The sequence below is a fragment of the Mesocricetus auratus genome, unplaced genomic scaffold (assembly GCF_017639785.1).
Source record: "Mesocricetus auratus isolate SY011 unplaced genomic scaffold, BCM_Maur_2.0 Super-Scaffold_100707, whole genome shotgun sequence".
Classification (NCBI taxonomy): Eukaryota; Metazoa; Chordata; class Mammalia; order Rodentia; family Cricetidae; genus Mesocricetus; species Mesocricetus auratus.
The window spans coordinates 5,745,448-5,766,729 of NW_024429269.1; the positions used below are offsets into that span (position 1 = coordinate 5,745,448).

At 44.3% G+C, this 21,282-nt stretch overlaps 1 protein-coding gene across 1 annotated transcript in view; it reads right to left on the reverse strand.

The window, feature by feature from the left end:
• Window positions 1-18,484: 18,484 nt before the first annotated feature.
• The window catches only part of Fam124a (family with sequence similarity 124 member A), a 64,486-nt gene continuing 61,688 nt past the window's right edge, over window positions 18,485-21,282 (reverse strand). The window contains exon 4 of the mRNA XM_005075282.4: window positions 18,485-20,910. Within this exon, the coding sequence (XP_005075339.2) occupies window positions 20,113-20,910 (798 nt within the window). The 3' untranslated portion in view covers window positions 18,485-20,112. The remainder of the gene's footprint in view (window positions 20,911-21,282) is intronic.

Sequence of the window (21,282 nt, forward strand, 5' to 3'; positions counted from 1 at the left end):
GCCCTGTTCCCCATCCATTCAGAGGATCTTGTCTCCATCCTCTTCTCTTGGGTACTATGTATATATGCATATCTTTTAGGTTCTTTCCTGTTTCCCAGACTCTCTATCTGTGGAAGTGCAGACTGGCCCTATCCTGATCCATATCTAAAATCCATATATGAGTGAGTACATACCATGTTTGTCTTTTTGCGACTGGGTTACCTCACTCAGGATGGTTTCTTCCAGTGCTATCCATTTCCCTGCGAATTTCAAGATTCCATTGTTTTTTTCTGCTGAGTAATACTCCATTGTGTAAATGTACCACATTTTCTCTATCCACTCTTCAGTTGAGGGGCATCTAGGTTGCTTCCAGGTTCTGGCTATTACAAACAATGCTGCTATGAACATAGTGGAGCAGATGCCCTTGTTGTATGAACCTGCCTCATTTGGATAAATGCCTAAGAGTGGAATTGCTGGGTCTAGTGGTAGATTAATTCCCATTTTCCTGAGGAATCTCCATACTGATTTCCAAAGAGGCTGTATGAGTTGGCATTCCCACCAGCAGTGGAGGAGTGTTCCTCTCTCTCCACATCCCCTCCAGCATAAATTGTCTTCGGTGTTTTTGATTCTAGCCATTCTGACAGGAGTAAGATGGTATCTCAGAGTTGTTTTGATTTGCATTTCCCTGATGGCTAAGGATGTTGAGCACTTTCTTAAGTGTCTCTTGGCCATTTTAGCCTCCTCTACTGAGAATTCTCTATTTAGCTCTGTACCCCACCTTTCAAGTGGATCCTTTGGCGTTTTGGAGACTTGTTTCTTGAGTTCTTTGTAAATTTTGGAGATTAGCCCTCTGTCAGATGTAGGGTTAGTGAATATCTTTTCCCATTCTGTGGCCTGCCTTTTTGTCTTTTTGATTGTGTCCTTTGCCTTACAGAAGCTTTTTAGTTTCAGAAGGTCCCATTTGTTAATTGTTGATCTCAGTGCCTGTGCCACTGGTGTTATGTTTAGGAAGTGGTCTCCTGTACCAACTCGTTGAAGAGTATCTCCCACTTTCTCTTCTAAAAGTTTCAGTGTGGCTGGATGTATGTTGAGATCTTTGATCCATTTGGACTTAAGTTTTGTACAAGGCGATAAACATGGATCTATCTGCAGTCTTCTGCATACCACTACCCAGTTATGCCAGCACCATTTGTTGAAGATGCTTTCTTTTTTCCACTGTACAGTTTTAGCTTCTTTGTCAAAAATCAGGTGTTCATAGGTGTGTGGGTTAAAATTAGGGCTTTCGATTCGGTTCCATTGGTCTACCTGCCTATTTTTGTGCCAATACCAAGCTGTTTTCAGGACTATAGCTCTATAATAGAGCTTGAAGTCAGGTATGGTGATGCCTCCTGAAGTTCCTTTATTGTATAGGGATGTTTTGGCTATCCTGGGCCTTTTGTTTTTCCATATAAAGTTGATTAATGTTCTTTCCAGGTCCTTGAAGAATTGTGATGGAATTTTGATAGGGATTGCATTGAATCTATAGACTGCTTTTGGCAAGATTGCCATTTTTATTATGTTGATCCTACCAATCCAAGAGCATGGGAGATCTTTCCATTTTCTGGTATCTTCTTTGATTTCTTTCTTCAAAGACACAAAGTTCTTGATATACAGGTCTTTCACTTCCTTGGTTAACATTATCCCCAGATATTTGATGCTGTTTTTGGCTATTGTAAAAGGTGATGTTTCTCTGATTTCTTTCTCAGTCACTTCATCATCTGTATATAATAGGGCCACTGATTTTTTGAGTTTACCTTGTATCCTGCCACATTGCTGAAGGTGTTTATCAGCTCTAGGAGTGACCTTGCGGAGTTTTTTGGGTCACTTATGTAAACTATCATATCATCTGCAAATAATGAAAGTTTGACTTCTTCTTTTCCTATTTGTATCCCCTTTATCTCCTTTTGTTGTCTTATTGCTGTAGCTAGAACTTCAAGTACAATATTGAAGAGATATGGAGAGAGTGGACAGCCTTGTCTTGTTCCTGATTTTAGAGGAATTGCTTTGAGTTTCTCTCCATTTAGTTTGATGTTAGCTGTTGGTTTACTGTATATTGCTTTTATTATATTCAGGTACGTTCCTGTTATCCCTGATCTCTCTAGGACCTTTATCATGAAGGCGTGCTGGATTTTGTCAAAGGCTTTTTCAGCATCTAGTGAGATGATCATGTGGTTTTTCTTTCGCAGATTGTTAATATGGTGGATTACATTGATAGATTTTCTAATGTTGAACCATCCCTGCATTCCTGGAATGAAGCCTACTTGATCATGGTGGATGATTTTTCTGATGTGTTCTTGAATCCGGTTTGCAAGTATTTTATTGAGTATTTTTGCATCAATGTTCATGAGGGAAATTGGTCTATAGTTCTCTTTCTTAGTTGTGTCTTTGTGTGGCTTGGGTATCAAGGTAATTGTAGCCTCGTAGAAAGAGTTTGGCAGTGAGCCTCCTGCTTCTATAGTGTGGAATACTTTGACGAGTATTGGAATGAGCTCTTCTTTGAATTTCTGGTAGAATTCTGCACTGAAGCCATCTGGGCCTGGGCTTTTTTTGTTTGGGAGACTTTTGATGACTGCTTCTATTTCATTAGGGGTTATAGGTCTGTTTAGATTATTTATCTGTTCTTGATTTAGTTTTGGCAAGTGATATCTATCCAAGAAATTGTCCATTTCCTTTAAATTTTCAAATTTTGTGGAGTACAGATTTTCAAAGTATGCCCTGATGATTCTCTTGATTTCCTCAGAGTCCGTTGTTATGTCCCCTTTCTCATCCCTGATTTTGTTAATTAGCATGTTCTCTCTCTGTCTTTTGGTTAGTTTGGACAGAGGTTTGTCTATTTTGTTGATTTTCTCAAAGAACCAACTCTTTGTTTCATTGATTCTTCTCAATGTTTTCCTGGTTTCTACTTGATTGATTTCAGCCCTCAATTTGATTATTTCCTGGCGTCTGCTCCTCCTGGGGGAGTTTGCTTCTTTTTGTTCTAGAACATTCAGCTGTGCTATTAATTCTCTAGTATGACTGTTCTCCAGTTTTTTCATGTGGGCACTTAGTGCTATAAACTTTCCTCTCAGCACTGCTTTCAAAGTGTCCCATAAGTTTGTGTATGTTGTGTCTTCATTCTCATTGAAATCGAGGAAGTCTTTAATTTCTTTTTTTATTTGTTCCTTTACCCAGGGATGGTGCAATTGTGCATTGTTCAATCTCCATGAGTTTGTAGGGTTTCTGCGATTTGTGTTATTGTTGAATTCTAATGTTAATGCATGGTGGTCTGATAAGATGCAGGGGGTTATTCCAATTTTTTTGTATCTGTGGAGATTTGCTATGTTTCCTATTATGTGGTCAATTTTAGAGAAGGTTCCATGTGGTGCCGAGAAGAAGGTATATCCCTTTGTATTTGGGTGGAATGTTCTATAGATGTCTGTTAAACCCAGTTGGGTCATAACTTCTATTAATTCTTTTGTTTCTTTGTTAAGTTTCTGTCTGGAGGTCCTATCTAGCGGTGAGAGCGGAGTGTTGAAGTCTCCTACTATTAGTGTGTGAGATTTTATGTGCATTTTGAGCTTTAGTAATGTTTCTTTCACGAATGTAGGTGCCTTTGTATTTGGGGCGTAGATATTTAAAATCGAGACTTCGTCTTGATGTATTTTTCCTTTGATGAATATGAAGTGCCCTTCTTCATCTCTTTTGATTGATTTTAATTTGAAGCCTAATTTGTTAGATATTAGGATTGCTACGCCCGCTTGTTTCTTGGGGCCGTTTGATTGGAAGATCTTTTCCCAGCCCTTTACTCTGAGATAACGTCTGTCTTTGGTGTTGAGATGTGTTTCTTGTATGCAGCAGAAGGAAGGGTTCTGTCTTCGTATCCATTCTGCTAGTCTGTGTCTTTTTATAGGTAAGTTGAGGCCATTGACATTGAGGGATATTAATGACCATTGATTGGTGATCCTTGTTTGCGCTTGATTTATTGTTAGTGAAGTTATTTTGTGTAGTTTCTCCTCCCTTTTTCTTTTAGTGTTTTGTAAAGTATGATTCTATATTGCCTGTGTCTTTGTGAATGTAGTTATCTTCCTTGGCTCTAGGTTTTCCTTCTAGCATTTTCTGTAGAGCTGGATTCATGGATACGTATTGTTTAAATCTGGCTTTGTCATGGAATATTTTGTTTTCTCCATCTATGGTAATTGAGAGCTTTGCTGGATATAGTAGTCTGGGCTGGCATCCTTGTTCCCTTAGCGTTTGTAGGACATCTGACCAGGATCTTCTGGCTTTCATCGTTTCCATTGAGAAGTCAGGTGTAATTCGGATAGGTCTGCCTTTATATGTTACTTGGCCTTTTTCTTTAGCTGCTCTTAATATTTTCTCTTTGCTCTGTAGGTTTGATGTTTTGATTATTATATGGCGAGGTGACTTCTTTTTCTGGTCAAGCCTATTTGGTGTTCTGTAAGATTCTTGTACTTTCATAGGCATATCTTTCTTTAGGTTAGGGAAGTTTTCTTCTATGATTTTGTTGAATATGTTTTCTGTACCTTCAAGTTGAAGTTCTTCACCTTCTTCTATACCTATTATTCTCAGGTTTGGCTTCTTCACGGTGTCCCATATTTCCTGAATATTTTGTGTTAAGGATTTGTTGGTTTTGAGATTTTCTTTGGTTGACGATGCTATGTCCTCTAATGAGTCTTCAACACCTGAGATTCTCTCTTCTATCTCTTGTATTCTATTGGTGATGCTTGCATCTGTAATTCCAGACCGTTTACCGAGCTTTTCTATTTCCAGCATCCCTTCATTCTGTGTTTTCTTTATCGTTTCTATTTCAGCTTTCAATCCTTCAACTGTTTGAGCTGTTTCCTTAATTTTCTTGGTTGTTTTTTCTTGGTGCTCTTTAGATTCTTTGAGAGATTTGTTTATTTCTTGAATTTTTCCCCCATTTCATGGATTTTTTTGTTTGTTTTTTCTTCTATTTCTTTAAGGGATTTCCTCGTTTCTTCTTTGAGGCTCTCCATCATCTTCATGAAATAACTTTTAAGGTCTGTCTCCTCTTCTTCATCTATGTAGTGCTTTTCAGGTCTTGCTGGTGTTGGATCCCTGGATTCTGGTGGGGTCGTGTTGGTGTTTCTATTGCTGAGTGATCTCTTATTCTGTCTTCTTCCCATCTCTTCTTCCAGTGGGTGCTGGTGGGGGCTTTCTGTTTCCACTGGTCTCCTTCCTTACTGCAGCTGAAGCTGAAGCTGGCCTCGCTGGGGTTGGGGTCTTGGAGGGGCTGATCTCTTTCCTGAAGCTGGGCTCGCTGGGTTGGTGTCTTGGAGGGGCTGATCTCTTTCCTGTGTGGGCGGCTCTTCTGAAGCTGGGCTCGCTGGGTTGGAGTCTTGGAGGGGCTGATCTCTTTCCTGTGTGGGCGGCTCTTCTGGAAGCCGGGAGCGGCCCCGAAGATGGAGGGGGATGGGTGATGGGCAGGTGGTCCCAGCCGGGGAACCAATCTCACCTGAAGCTGGGCTCGCTGGGTTGGGGTCTTGGAGGGGCCTGTGTGGGCGGTTCTTCTGAAAGCCGGGAGCGGCCCCGAAGATGGAGGGGGATGGGTGATGGGCGGGTGGTCCCAGCCAGAGACCCAATCTCACCTGAAGCTGGGCTCGCTGGGTTGGGGTCTTGGAGGGGCTGATCTCTTTCCTGTGTGGGCGGCTCTTCTGGAAGCCGGGAGCGGCCCCGAAGATGGAGGGGGATGGGTGATGGGCGGGTGGTCCCGGCCAGAGACCCGATCTCACCTGAAGCTGGGCTCGCTGGGTTGGGGTCTTGGAGGAGCTGATCTCTTTCCTGTGTGGGCGGCTCTTCTGGAAGCCGGGAGCGGGCCCCGAAGATGGAGGGGGATGGGTGATGGGCGGGTGGTCCCAGCCAGGGACCCAATCTCACCTGAAGCTGGGCTAGCTGGGTTGGGGTCTTGGAGGCGCTGATCTCTTTTCTGTGTGGGCGGCTCTTCTAGAAGCCGGGAGCGGCCCCGAAGATGGGGGGGATGGGTGATGGGCGGGTGGTCCCGGCCAGAGACCCGATCTCACCTGAAGCTGGGCTCGCTGGGTTGGGGTCTTGGAGGGGCTGATCTCTTTCCTGTGTGGGCGGCTCTTCTGGAAGCCGGGAGCGGGCCCCGAAGATGGAGGGGGATGGGTGATGGGCGGGTGGTCCCAGCCAGGGACCCAATCTCACCTGAAGCTGGGCTAGCTGGGTTGGGGTCTTGGAGGCGCTGATCTCTTTCCTGTGTGGGCGGCTCTTCTAGAAGCCGGGAGCGGCCCCGAAGATGGGGGGATGGGTGATGGGCGGGTGGTCCCGGCCAGAGACCCGATCTCACCTGAAGCTGGGCTCGCTGGGTTGGGGTCTTCGGCTATTTAGCTTTTTATTAAACCAAAGTGACCTATATTCACACAGTGTAAAGGAATATTTCACAACTGTTGTTCCTTTTTTTGAACCCCGATTATTCAGTGCTGCAGAATTCTCCAAGTTTGTCCTTCCAAAATAATCCCTTGTATTTTGCTATTAGACGGACTTTCATTATCTCTACCCCAAATTATAATATGCATTTATGTCCAGTTCCCCATCCACTTGCTCAGACAATGGCTAGGTATTCTGACCCCATGGAGGTGGAGGCGTTGGCTGTTTCCAAGGTGTAATGCGGGCATGACCAAGTTGGTATGGGGGAGAGAAGGGTAAGTAGAAGAAGTCAAGATAGGTCTGATCATGCCATCCTGCTCACCTTTTAGTCAGTGATATGAACTTGAATGTGTGACAATTCAATTCCTGCTCGTAATGAATTCTAGAAATCTTGTTGGTTAGGAGTTAATGGCTACCTCTTCCTTGGGGCTTAGAAGAAAGTCAGAGCATCACATATTCTGGGTGTAATATACAGTTAATCAATTTGTGCATGAAGATTTCAGCTGCTTTCTCCCTGCTATGAATGAAGTCCACATGATTTCCAGTCTGTTTCTATGGTTTCCTTCCTCTGCTCAGATACATTAATCAGCCTGTCAGTTTATTATGAATTTTGGTGCCTTTCTTCCTCTTCAAATCTGAGTCCGTATTAATTTAGTTTTCATTTCAACACTGTTTAAAAATAGAACTAAATTGTTTTGACTAGCATACAATCAAATGCTAGATGTTGAAAGAATTTACCTCAGCAGTTTAGATTTCCATTGCCTTTCTCTTGTCATTCTGAGATACTGCTGTGGTTCTGCTACCTCAGAGCAAGGTGAGTCAGCCTCAGTTGTCTCTGTGATACTCTGGGTCAGCCAGTTGCCTCAGTTATTGGTCTCCCAAGCTCAAAAATGCACCCGCCCCATCCCCAAGAGTGATCCAAGCAGACATGCCCTTCTGGAGGAAACATGAGATGTGCCATTCTTATTACTAAAGAGCCTAGTGTCCTCATCCAAAGACGCCAGGGTTGTCACTTGGCACTGCTCCAAAGGGCCCAAGCCTTCAATCCAACTGCTGCTGTTGGGCTTGTCAACCCTCCCCAGTGTGCCAGTGCTGGATACAACACTGTAATGTTCTTGGCAGGAACTTTTGCTTCCTCAATGTCTAGTGTGCTGCAGAAGCTAAGAACATGAGCTTTGGGGCCAGACCTGAGATGGACTGTTGGTGTCTCTTTCTGCCTGTGAGGACCTGGGCCACTTCTTCCTGACTTCCTCAAGCCCCCAATTCCTTACTTATATGATTAGGAGAACAAAGATGTCCTGTCTGAGGTTTCTGGAAGGTTAGTGAAGATGACACCCAGATGTAGGATAGACTCCACTGACAGTAGCTTCTGCTATCTTTAATACCCTTTGCTATCATTTGGGTCTTGAATGTCACTAGACATCCATGAGATAAAGGTTTTGCCTCAGAGTGGCGCTACTAGTAGGTGGCACAATTTTTAGGAGATAGGGCCCTCTATGAGGTCATTAGGGTATGCCTCTAAAGAAGTTGTGGCTTCTCCCCACCCCCCACCTCCTTTGCTTCCAAGCCATGAAGTTAAAAGCTTGCTCTACAATGTGATTCTGTTTTTGTCACCTGATACTCTTAAGAGAAGCCTAAAAGTGATGGGGGAACTCCTCCTCTCCCAGAGCATGGGTTGGAGCCTCTAAAGCAGTAAAACACAGGGATCCCTTTCTCTTTATAGGTGGTTTATTTTAGGAATTTTGTGAGACTGACCAAAAGCCAATACCCAGCACTGATGACATGTTCCCTATGCCTAGAGTTGTGTTGTTGATGGCCTACCTGTCTCCATTTCCTTTGATTGTTTTGAGACAAAAGGCCTAGGTAGTCATCAAACTCATGATTCTCCTGCCTCAGCCTCCTAAATGCTGGGGTATAGGCCTGGCTGAGTTCTTAATTTTCAAAAAGCATACCTACTACATGCTGGCTACTTTGTTAGACATTTCTATACACTCTTCAGTTGTATTCCCACAGCACTGCTTGCAATAAATGCACCAACAATCATTGCTACTTTTATACTTGATGATGTCATGAGAGCCTGTTTCTCAGCATGACTGGGTGATCTGTAAGGAAAAGGGCTGAAGAACTTGATATGGGCTCAGTATGATACACTTGAGGTGTTAAAAGAGGCCATATGATGATAGACTGATGGAATAGCAGGAAGAAGCTGTTAGTAGTTGTGGTAATTAGAGTCTGTATGCACTCACAATGTGTAGCATACATATTAGTATACATAGGGACTACAGTCACATATATGTGTCTAGAGAGTCATATACAGTGACAACAGCATATTGTTTTATATGCATATATACAGTATTTGTGTATTACTATGTCTTTAGCAATGTGATGGCTGTAGCATGTATTATATCTTGTATATGTATATACCCATATGAGCATACAGTATATACATGTATACAGTCTATTTGTGGAAGCATCTACAGTGATTATGGCACAGTCCTTGGGCTGCTGGGAATGTCTTCCTTTCTGATCATAACTCATCATTAAGGTCTTGACTTGGTTTTGCCTCATTTCCAGCTCCATGTGCTGCAGTTTCCTTAGAGCTTTAAAGCCACCAGCTATACCTCATTTTGCAGTAATGACAGCCCCCAGGAAGAGCACAGATTGGATTAGCACACAGCACTGTTATTTCAGCACCCTGGGGAGCCACAGCTGTGACTCACAGCTGTGAACAGCCTCTTCAGCCCTGCTTACTTTCTTTAAATCAGCAATGACCTAAACAAATGAACCCCAATGCCCATGAAATGCAGCTGAAGTCACTGTTCTGAAAACTGAACGCAGCACAGGACAGAATGAAAATTTTATGGCTGCCAATAGCTGAGGTTGCAAGCCAGAATTTGTTAATTTGTCAATGTGGCCCTCCAGAGCTCAAATTCCTCACAGAAACTGCCCCATTGCTTCATTGTGACAGCTATCCCAGTCTCCCTAACTTCCTCATGTTGAATTTGTGCATCTGTTTTTCATGTAACGTTTTCAAGTCAAACCAGCCCAATGCAACGCATTTTTGGAGCTCCTGATAGGAGTGAGGTGCAGTGTGGAATTCGTAGAATAGCAAAGCAGTCATATGCTTCCAGCAGCCCGGGGGAGGCGCTGAGGAAGCTGGGAGTATGGGATAAGCAGATGGAAAGGAGAGGTTAATTCTGATACAAGTGTGGGGAGTTACCAGTGAGACATCTTTTCCTCCTGGAGAGAATATGAGACCTGGATCTTATCAGATTTTATTGATTCCTTTGCTGGGATTATGCAGGGTGAGAGAGGGGAGTAACATAAAAAAAAGACCCAGAGATTGATATTGGGGTTCAAGTTAAAGGTCAGAAAAGCAAAGTAACGGACCACTAGCTCTTATCACTACCTCGGGCTGAAAGGGTTGATCCTGCTGTCTCTTTCGTGTGGCTGGAGAATCCTGAGACTGAGTGTTTTCCTTTCCTCAATATGGTTGGAGAATGAATGCCTGATATTGAGTCCTTGCTCCTGTCTTATATACCTCTCCTAAGTCCTGGGATTAAAGGTGTGAGCTATAATTCTGTTTCAGACTGATCTAATCTTGTGTAGACCTGAGTGGCCTTGGACTAACAGAGACCAGTCTACCTCTTAATCCTGAGTCCTAGGATTAAAGGTGTGTACCACCACCTCCTAACTTCTGGATGCTGGGATTAAAGGTGTATGCCTGGCTTCTACGATTTGTGGCTGACTTTGCTGTCTGAATCCTCAGGCAAGCTTTAACACATCCAAAGGAGGCATGTTGCTGTTGTTCTTGAGAGCAATGGCAATGCCAGAGAGGAGAAGAAGACCTTGTGAGGCAAAACTCTGCACAGATGGAAAAAGAAAAGAAGCTGAGATGAAACACAGCAGATCTCTGTCTTCTCAGCGAAGTAGGACCCACCTGTGCAGAACACAGCACCGGGCGGAGTCCAGTGCTGTAAAACAAACCCTGCTAGATACCTGGCCCTTACAGTCACACACTAGCCAAATGGTGATTGTTGAAGATGAGGAGGTCTCATTTCAGACATGAACATTTTTATTTTGCCAAAAGGAAATTTGACAATTTTTAGCTGTCATTGATTAGTTTGCTTACTTTCTGTTTTAAGGAAGATTTAAAATAGTTTAGAGTTTACTGTTTATTTATGTATTACCAATCTACTTTCACTGATTGTGGGTCTTATTTGTTGGACAATGTTTTAATGACTCTGGAGACTGAGGCAGGAGGTTTGTGAATTAAGGGCTAAACAGTACTACATAGTGAGTTTGAGGTCAGGCTAGGCTCCATAATGAGAACTTATCTTTAAAAAAATTGGCTTTAGAGAAACCCTGCCTTGAAAAACAAAAAACAACAACAAAAAAACCAAAACCAAAAACAAAATTGGGCTTAGATGTTAGTGAATTGCTCACTAAAAATAGTTAAAAATAAATGTATGTAATCTCCTGTATAGCTTTTTATGTCATAAATTTTTTGATTATATGTGAAGCTTTATCAACTTCTTATGTTGTTACTATTTTGAATTTTAAAAAAGACTTATTTATGTGTCTGTGTGAGTGACGATGGTAAACGAGCCACACCAAAGATACCAGACAGGGAGGTCGTATGATACTTTATTAGAGAGAGAGAGAAATCACTTCCATGAGAAGCCGAGAACTGAGGTCAGCATTCTGTTGGTCTCCGAGAGAGCACAACTCCTCCTTCCTTGCCTTAATCCCTGCCTTTCCCCCATTTACCTGTGACCACGCCCATTTGGTGTGGGTACGGAAGATCTCTCTACCTACAGTGTGAGTATATGCCACATGTATGCATCTGCCTGAGGAGACCAAAAGAGTGTGTTGGATCCCCAGGAGATGGAGTTACAGGCCTATGAGTGGCCTCACATGGGTGCAATGAAAATAATTGTGATTCTGTCTTCTCTTAACTACTGAACCATCTCTCTAGCTGCAACTATGTTCAAAAGTGAATTTACTGGAACTTCTAGTGCCCAAACTGGAAGATTGTGGAAAGTCAAGATGGTTGACACTTTAGGTGGCAATACCTTATTTGTCAGAAAAGCCAGTGTCCCACACACATTGTGTCATATCCTTCTCTACATTGGGTCATATTTATCAGAGGAGAAGGGAGGGTAAGTGTCTTCCTCTCTTGTTCTCTGTCTTACTCCTCTAAGAGAGACCTCTTTCTGAACTTGAAGCTTGCTGTTTTAGCTAGCCCAGCTGGCCAGTGAATCCCCAAAACTCACTTGTCTCTGCTCTACCAGAGTGGTTACAGGCACAGGCAGCCATGTTTTACATGGTTGCTGTAGATTTGAATTCAGGTCCTCCTATTCACTGAGCTGGCTCTCCAGCCCCTAAAATTGGGTTGATTGAATTATTAAGACAACAATAGCTTCCCTAGAAATCTCTCCCAGTAACCTGACCACCCGAGGTTACTTCGAACCCTGTTAGCTCTCCTACACCAAACTTGAAGTACCTTTAACCTAGAGGGGAACGAACATGTGGCTGGTGACCTGGAATGTCTGGGGCAGATTTCCTACATGATGAATCCTTGTCCCACTAGCAGAGCTCCCAGACTGGCCAGCTGGTAAGTTATACCTTTCACTTCAAGGATGCTTTCAATGCAAGCACATTGTGATGCAGCCCAGAAGCATTGCTATCACTCACTCTCAGGCTGAGTTCTCTCGCCACTTATTCTCACAAGTCACTTTTCTTCCACGTCTCATTGTTCTCTTATGTCAAGACTGGGATCCTCGAGCCTCTCTGTGGTTCTTGGGGACTACCTAGTCAGGAGAGGCCAGATCAGCATCACATATCTTAGACAAGTGTGAGACATAGATCACACCATTCTGCAGTGTGAATGTGGCTGTCAGGCCCCTGGGGCAATCTTTTCCCTTCTGCCTGTCTTGCTTCTCAGTGGAGAAGGCAGAGAATCTGCCCTTGGACACTAGAAGCCAGCACATAATCACAAGAAAAGGCTCCAGTACAGACACCTCTATTTCACAGCAAAGGGTGGAAGTTAACACCTGCAGAACACAGGTGATATCAGTGGCTGACACTCAGGGACAATAACAGAAACTTGATACACTAATTCATTTCTTTCACAAATCCTTGCTGTAAAACCACAGTATGCCTGACTGGGATGTTAGTAATCCATAACTCTGCCCGGTATAATCTTAGGATCCTGTCTAGAATTCACATTCTTTTGCCCATCTGTCCCATTCCATGTATACACATCTCTATGGTCACTATACTCTGTGCTTCCATTCCCATTTCAGGACTTTCTTTGCCTTTATTGATATTGAAAGAAACACCACTCTATGAGGAATGTCCTCGTTTCTTTCTATTGCAGTAATATGTGTGGAGGAGAGGGTCGAATTCATCTTACAGCTACAGTCCACATGAAGCCAGGGCAGGGAGTCAAGGCAGGAGCCGGGAGGGAAGAGCTGAAGCAGAGAGCGTGGAAGAACCCTGCTAATGGCTTTCACCACACTGCCTGCTTTCTGATACTACCCAGGACTACCAGCCTGGAGTGGCACCACCCGCAGAAAGCTGGGCTCTCCCATATTAACCATTAGTCAAGAAAATGCTGCATAAACTTGCCTGTAGGCCAATCTGATGGAGTCATCTTCTCAACTGGGGTTCCCTCTTCCCAGATGTCTCTGACTTTTGCCAAGTTAACAGAAAAACTAACCATCTCTGTGCCCTCCACCATCTGGTGGTAGCAGAATCCCAGTTCATTCCTGTCCTATGCAAAAGATATGTCATTCATCCCTGTTACACACATGCTGGGCCAATTTTAGAGGAGGCTGACGTATCCCTCTGTCTGAATTACTTTTAAGGCTTCATTTATTGACAAATGAAAATTCACAAGTATAAGACAAATAAACCCTTTCCTCCCCAACTTGCTTATTTTGGTCATGGGGTTTTATCACAGCAATAGAAACTCTAAGACAAGTTGGTACCAGGAGTGGAGTATTGTAACTGACCTGACCATATTGGCTTTTGTGAGGATTGTAGAAGGACTTTGGAACTTTGGGGTGGAAAAGCCATTGAGTGTTGAGAGCTCGGCGGGCTGTTCTGTGGGAGCTTGGACCATAAGAATGTTGAGAACAGTGCAGACAGTGGAGGTCTGGCCTGCGAAGTTTCAGAGGGAAGTAAAAGTTCTACCAGGCCATTTGTGTGATGAATCTGTGTGTTTGGTCAGATAGAGCAGAAGAACTGACTGTGGTTAACAAGAGACCAAAACTACTAAAGTAAAATCTTTGCTGTAGTAGGACAATCAATGCTGGCTAGCTGGGGCTAAGAAATTAGTAGTGATTAACAAAAGACTAGCATCATTAAGGTGAAATCTTTTGAGAAGTGTTTCCTCAGATTCATCATACAGAAGCTGTGTTCCAGAGGTTGTCAAGGTTGTCTGGCAGCCATACTTGGCAATGTATAAGAGTCACCTAGATGGTATTGACTTTGAATGCATGAAGGAGTCATGGAGAGCGATTGAGGCTTGGCATTAGAGAAAATACAGCCTCAATAACAGTTAAAGTCCTAGGACTGAAGGGGTCAAGGAGAAAAGCTGAGGCTTGGCACCATGAAGATCAGGAGAGACTCCGGTAAAAATGCAGTCCAGTTGCAGCAGAAGACCTGGGCGTTTTGGAGATGCCAATACTGTGGGATATCCCCCCAAACAGCAGAAGCTGTGGAGTGGAGCCTGCTGGAGCCTAGAAGATAAGCTGTGAGAGACCGATTTTTTAAAAGAGATTTTAGGCTTTAAAAGAAACTTTGACTTTTTTTTTAAAAAAAGATCGAATTTAAAGTGTTTGAAAATTTGAAGACTGTGGGACTTTTTAAGGTTGTGAAATGCTTTATATTGTGATACTGATGTTAATACTAATGTGTCATCTTGGGGGTGAATAAGAAGGGAAAGGTTGTAGCCTAGTAATGACGTTTTGTGTGTCAAGCTGACAACGGGTCACCTTGACACAAACTAAAGTCATCTGAGAGGAGGGAACCTCAATTAAGAAAATGTTTCCATAAGGTCGAGCTGTAGGCAAGCAGCAGGGAATTTTCCTAATTAATGATTGATGGGCAAGGCCCAGCCCATTGTATATGGTACCATCCCTGGACTGGTCTTGGATTCTATAAGAAGGTGGACTGAGCAAGCCATGGAGAGCAAGCCAGTAAGCAGCATCCTCCATGGCTTTGGCCTCCAGGATCCTGCCCTGTTTGAGTTCCTGTCCTGACTTCCTTCGATGATGGACCACATGAGTAAGTATAAGTCAAACAAACCCTTTCTTTTCCAACTTGCTTTTTTTGTCATGGTGTTTCACTGTAGCAATAGAAACCCTAACTAAGAAAGTTATCAAGAACTTCAGGCAAGGTTTTGGAAAGAAGGTGTGTAAAATACTTAAAAATTGGCTGCATGCACAGATGGACAGAAGTAGGTGGATATTAGGATCATGATGACTTGGCCCCATGGACCGTGTACTAGGAGACCAAGAACACAGCTCCTAGTGACATGAGATAGTGGGCATGACTCTCAAGCAACAGATCAGAGGTTAAAAGCACACCTCAGTCATATATGCATGCGTATGTATTTACATAGATGTACATGTATGTGTATGTGTATGCATATGTATATATATTTATGTGTATGTATATTTATATTCATAGTTATATAAAGCTGCTTACCTTTCCCTTTTTGCTGGCTTTCAGGACATTCGACTAGAGCAGTTATAATTTCCTCTATATTGCTAGATATATTTGTACACTCCCTTTTTAGTCCTAACTTTCTATTTCTATTTACAAAGTTTAATTTGTCCCAGTACTTTATAGTAGAACAAAATAGAAAATGAACCTCAGAATAATAAATGAAAGAGAAATGCCTTCTCCCTTTTCTGATAGATGGAATCTTCTTGCTTAAAAGGGGCCCTGGGCTTGCTGTATTTAGTAGCAGTGGCCTCCAGGCGGCACCAGAGCCCTCCTTCAGGGAGGCCCTTTGGCCTGTGTCTCCTGCAGGGACCATTTCTGGCAGGCCACACATACATGGGATGGTCCCTGCCCAGAAGCTCTGAGCTCAGGGCTGGAGACAGGCACATCTGACTTAACAGGGCCTCAGGTTTCTGCCAGACACGAAACTCATATTGTTATTGTCACAGATATTCCCAAAGGAATGGAACTGATGGGTGGGGGCTAGTCCAGGCACCTGGAGGTGGGGCTTTGTCCCTGTGCTGGTTAGCTTTTCATCACGTCACACATGCAGTGTCACCTGGGAAGTGGGAGAACCTTAATGAGAAAATGCCTCCATCAGATTGCCTGTAGTCTGTGGAACATTTTCTTGATTAATGACTAATGTAGGAGGGCTCAGCCCACTGCAGGCCATGGGTAGTATAAGAAAGCAGGCTGAGTAAGCCATGGAGAGCAAGACAGTAGGCAGCACCTCTCCATGGCCTCTGCATCAACTCCTGCCTCCAGGTTTCTGCCTTGAGTTGCTACCTGACTTTGCTTCATGATGGACTATGATTGGGATGCGTAAGCCAAATAAACCCTTTCCTCCCAAGTTGCTTTTGGTCATGGTAGACATTGCAGCAATAGAATGCTAACTAAGACAGTCCCAAATGGGACATTCAGGGAGGGTGCCATGGGCACAGGAAGAGCATTTTCTCTGTCACCAAGTGTTCTTTGAGCGTCTGTCTGAAAGTAATATACTACTCCTGGTAGTATCATGCTACCTCTACCAAAGAAAACAAGTGACTGAGGCACTCACTAAAGAGGGTACCACTGCTGCAGCTTGTGTTTACCTGCATTATTTACTAGGAGGGATTATGGCATTTAGAGCCATTTTGTAACTAGCCCTCTTTGCCCCAAAACTACCAGAAGCCTTTGGTAAAAATTGGAACAACATACTTATGAATAATTTTTATATTCAGGTTCTTGACCCTTCCTGAATCTGTTTGTTGCAATAATTAATGGTGACAAAGTGCATTTCCCTGAAAATTTTTTTCCAACATTAGCTTCGCCTGTTACTCTCTCAAGTATTTCCAGAGGGTGAAGGAGAGGCGGAACCAAGAGCAGACACATAAGCAATGGGACCTGGCAGGAGGGGGAGAGGGAGCCACTGTCCACTGTCCACTTACTCCCAGAGCTCCCCGGAGTTCACCTGCAAGAACTGGTGCTCTTGTTGGGGTGCTATTTATTTTATGTATATGAGTGTTTTGTATGTATGTATGTATGTATGTATGTATGTATGTATGTATGTATGTATGCCAGCCACATGAGTGCCTGGTGAAAGCCAGGAGAGGGATTCTGACACCCTGGATCTGGAGTTCTGGGTGGTTGTGAGCTACCATGTGAGTGCTGGGGACCAAACCTAAGTCCTCTGAAAGAGGGACAAATGCTCTTAACCACGGAGCCATGCTTCCTTGTTTTGTTTTTTGATGCTGGGTTCGATCCCATTGCCCCATGTATACTAAGTGAATGGGTACCACTAAGCTGTGCCTACTGCCCTCCATGGTAGGTCTGATTTGCCCTAAACTTCTTTTTACGTATGTGTGTCTGCTCAGGTGTCTGATAGCTGACAGACTAGAGAACTCATGCATTACAGAGAGAAGAGGCTAGAATAACAGACATTTCTCCTGGTTTTCCAGGGATGAAGACATCAGTCATTCTTGGCTAAAAGCAGACATCTGGGCTCCTCTGGGATACTCTAGATGGAGGAATCCTCTGCTATGATGGCCCCGCTCTTCGGGCCTTTAGACTCAAGGAACACTAGCACTAAAACCAGTTTATTTCAACAAATATCACCCTTCCCCTGTCACAAAAGGGTTATTCTTGTCCCCACAAGTCCTTCTGATATGCATTTAACCAACTGATGTAATTCAAGGTGACTTTTGTAGTTTGTCAGTTCAGTTGGGGACACAATGAAATATTTGATGTCTGAAGCAGTCACTAGGTAGTGCATAGTGTAGAATAAAGTGACACCCTGAATAGTAACTAAGAATCAAGGCAAATAAGGAATGGAATGTAACAAGGCATTTACTAGCTAGCCTTTTGCTGGGGGCGGGGTGGTTTAAGGTTAAGGAGACGAGATTGGGTCTTACTAGACAACATACAGCAAGGGATAAAATGGATACTCTCTACATCATTGAGCCTAATTTAGAAGAGAAATAGCTTATGTGATCATCTCAGTATTTTTCAGTTGAACAAATTTGTTGTCTATTAGATTCCAAGAATCAGGACAGACTGGTGGATGTCGGGAGGGAAGCACTAGTTAGCACAGCCAAGGGTGTACAGAATGAAACTATGCCTGTGACCCCTCTGTAGACTCCCTCAATCTCGCAGGGGAGTCTGGGAGTGAGCTGAAGCAGAAGGGTGGCATTCACAAGTCTTTCTTATATGTGCTGTCTCTGACATCATTTTGGGGTCACTTCATTTGGTAGACAGGATGGTGGGGAACAACATTTCACAGACAAAGAGTAGAAATGCTGCTATTGGAGTTGGGCTCAAATAATCCTCATGGGGCAAGTATACTAAAGCAGGAGTACTATGGAGAGCAAAGATAGAGGCCATTATAGGGATGTAGGACACTCACTTTTATTTGGCAGTAATGCACTGGCTTCCTGTGCCTAGAGGCCTGCCATGACCCAAAAGTTATGTTACCTCCTCTCTGACGTAGCACGCTGTTTGTCACTATCAGCCACTGACCTGGAGTCACACTTCTGGGCTGGAGGTGGGCTGCAGGGATGTCCTGGGAATCGGCTTTGCAGAAAGCTTCCCTTTGCATTCTGAGCCTGTGGCTCTGTAGTCACAGGCTTGACCTGAGAATTCAATTTTCTTTGTGTCACTCACACCAGCGGTGGCAGCAACACCAGCAGTGGCCGCAGAAGCTTGGAAAGTCTAAGCTGATGGCCAGCTGGAATCCTGAATCAATTTTCCCCAGCCATCTATCTTGAGGGCTCCCCAACTGCCCTTTGAGCCAATACTGACCATAACCTGTTCTTAGAAACAAAGTTTGATTGCAACTCAGCCATTTCCATCCATTCATATACATTTTATTTTTCATGCTACAGTAGAAACAATAGCAACACATTTAGATAAAGTTTAAAACATGATTGACAAAAGTTTAAGATATTTGTTATCTAGCCCTTTTCAGAAGTTGGAATCAGAAGAGACCATGTTTGTATTTATTTATATTGGAGCAGAATTCAGAGTCCTAGAAGTCCAATGTGTTTGAGGCAAGGCAGAGTCTCAGGTGCTCCTTGTGAGGATGGCGACCACGACACTGATGGATGACAAGGGAGCCTGAAGGCTGGAAAGTGTCTGAGCTGGTGTAGGTCCTTCCAGAGAGAAAACTCGGCCATGAGTAACGTAGGCAAGAAGCACCACGCTGGGCAGGGAACAGTTCACACCCATGCTTTTCTTTCCCAAGGACAAATGGAATGTAGGGACAGTTTGGCATTGCCAACCAATGCCAGCACTTGGCATTAGTGAGGTTGGGTTGTAGACATAGCCTCACCAGGAGGCCTAACCACCATTCACAGTGGCGGTAACGGACAACAGATGGGAAGGCTGGTGTGGCTTTAGTGTCCGCTTTCCCTAAGGCTTTTGTGCACTGGAGGTTGGCTGTGTGGGGCAGCACTACACAGAGTTTTCTGCTTTGGGGAGGGGGCGTTTGCTCACCCGTACAATCAAAAGGCCAACCAAAAATGTTCCAAACATTTTAACCGTTTACTGGAGACAGTGCTACAAAAGATGGCTCTGGTCATTTGTGGAAATATGCATGCAGCCCTTAAGAGTGTGCTTTTTAAAGTCAGAGAATCTCACACTTACTTCCCTATCATGCTTCATAACTTGTTACTTGCAACTGCAGGTAATGAGTCCTCTTACACCAACCAGTCCAGAGGGGATGGTCTACAGGTTTGCTTACTTCCATAAATCTGTGGAAGAGTGTGCAAAACTAGGTGTCATGACTCAAGAGCATTTTGTGAGTGTGCAAGGCATTGGTTACTCGTGCTAAATCCTTACAAGGCTTATTAGCCAGTTGTGTGTAAACCCAGATGTTCAAGTGCTGAATTGCTCAGAGCAAGGCAGTCTGCTGGCAGATGGAGGTTGACAGCTGTCCTATAAAGTTACCATACCCACTGGGAGCAGGATGTCAGGATTCCAGGGTCCCGTGTGACTCTCTGTGGGGGACCAAGAAGGCATGAATTCTCTGCTGCATACTGAGCTCTGATAGGAGTCCCTTGGTGCCCCTTTCCCATTCAACATTTTGGCTTCAGTGATTTTACTTTCACAGTATGAACAACTGTCAAGTCAGCTCTGGCTTGAGTATGTTTGCTTTCTTTGTTTCAAATAATTATATGAAGTATTAAATTGTATAATTGAGCATTCAAAAATAGATTAAATAGATCTTATGATTTAAGTGTGTTGAAAATTTATGTCCATAAAAATGTCAGCTTTTACTTTTTTTCTGAGCCTTTAAAAATATGTCACCACTCAGTTAAGGATAGGTGGCATGGCCACCATGTTCACCATTTCCGGAGACAGATAATTAAGTTCTTGTCAGAGTTGGCAAATGGGATGGAGATCACCCTGTGAACCAAGGGCAAGGAGCAGTGGTGCCCAAGTTTCTGTGACTGAGTCTGTCTGAAAACACAGATATGCTCAGATGTAGAACTCCTCCATGTCATTATCCTCCAGGCCAGCTGTCGTTGGGGGCAGTAGCATGTCTTGGACACCCTGTGTGGTTTTGGAGTCCTGGCAAGAGAGCTGTGGGGATGACTCTGTAGGCAAGGAGACACCAGAAGCTGAGAGAGCAGCAGTAGTTATTTCTGTAGGGCTGGGAGACCCTTTGGTGAAGACAGGGTAGGAATCCCAGGAGGTGTCTGGGCTCACCTCACTGGCAGCAGGCAGTGGTCCTTCGTCGGGCCTCTTGGATGCTGGCCAGTGGCTGCTACATCTCTTGGAGGGGAGGGATGATGATGAGTCCACAGAGTTGCAAAACCTACTGGGTGCAGAATATGCAGAGACCACAGACAGGTCTGAGGAGGACAGCCGCAGGCCCGTGTCTACATCTGTCTCCTGGGCCCCCTCTAAGTCATCAATGGACAGGAGGTTGCCGGGCCTCCACTCTGATGCACTGTGCCTCTGTGAACCAGTCAGTAGGGGCTGTGGTTCAGTTGGGGAGGGGCCTCCACTGGGCAAACAAAACAAAGACTTGCTCCTCTGGAAGGACCAGGCAGGGCTGGAGGTGCTTGACTGTGGGGCACACTCCTGCTTGCTCCTGGGAAGCAGGGCCACCGGGCTAGACCCCAGGAATGGGCTGTTCTGCGGGGCTGTGTGGCTGCTGCCCTGTGCTGTGCTTGGCGTGTCAATGGCTGCTGATGCAGGGGGATGAGGCTTCTTCTCAGAGGAGTGGTGTGCTCTGCTGTACTTGGGGGCCTTCTTGTGTGTCCTCTGTGCCTGTGGAGAGAGGGCTCCGTTAGTCAGAGGACACACAGGGCTGGGGGTGCTCACTGTTACATGCAACATGAAACGTACTGCCATTCGTTGGAACTTCCAACTGTGTCTGCCTAGGAAGCTACCTCCAAGACTGAAAAATAGAGCTGGCTACTCACTGCGACAGGGAATTGTATTGGGAAAAGTCCACATGTGAATGTACTGAGGAAAGAGGGCCTGGATAAGCAGACAAATGGAGATGAGAAGCAGACACCTAGAGCTGTGAACCGAATTGAACTCCTGGAACCCAGTTGCAAAGTGGAGTGATGACCAAAGGAATCAAGATCGGGCTGGTGAAACCCACAGAGGCAGATGACCTAAACAAGGGGGAACACG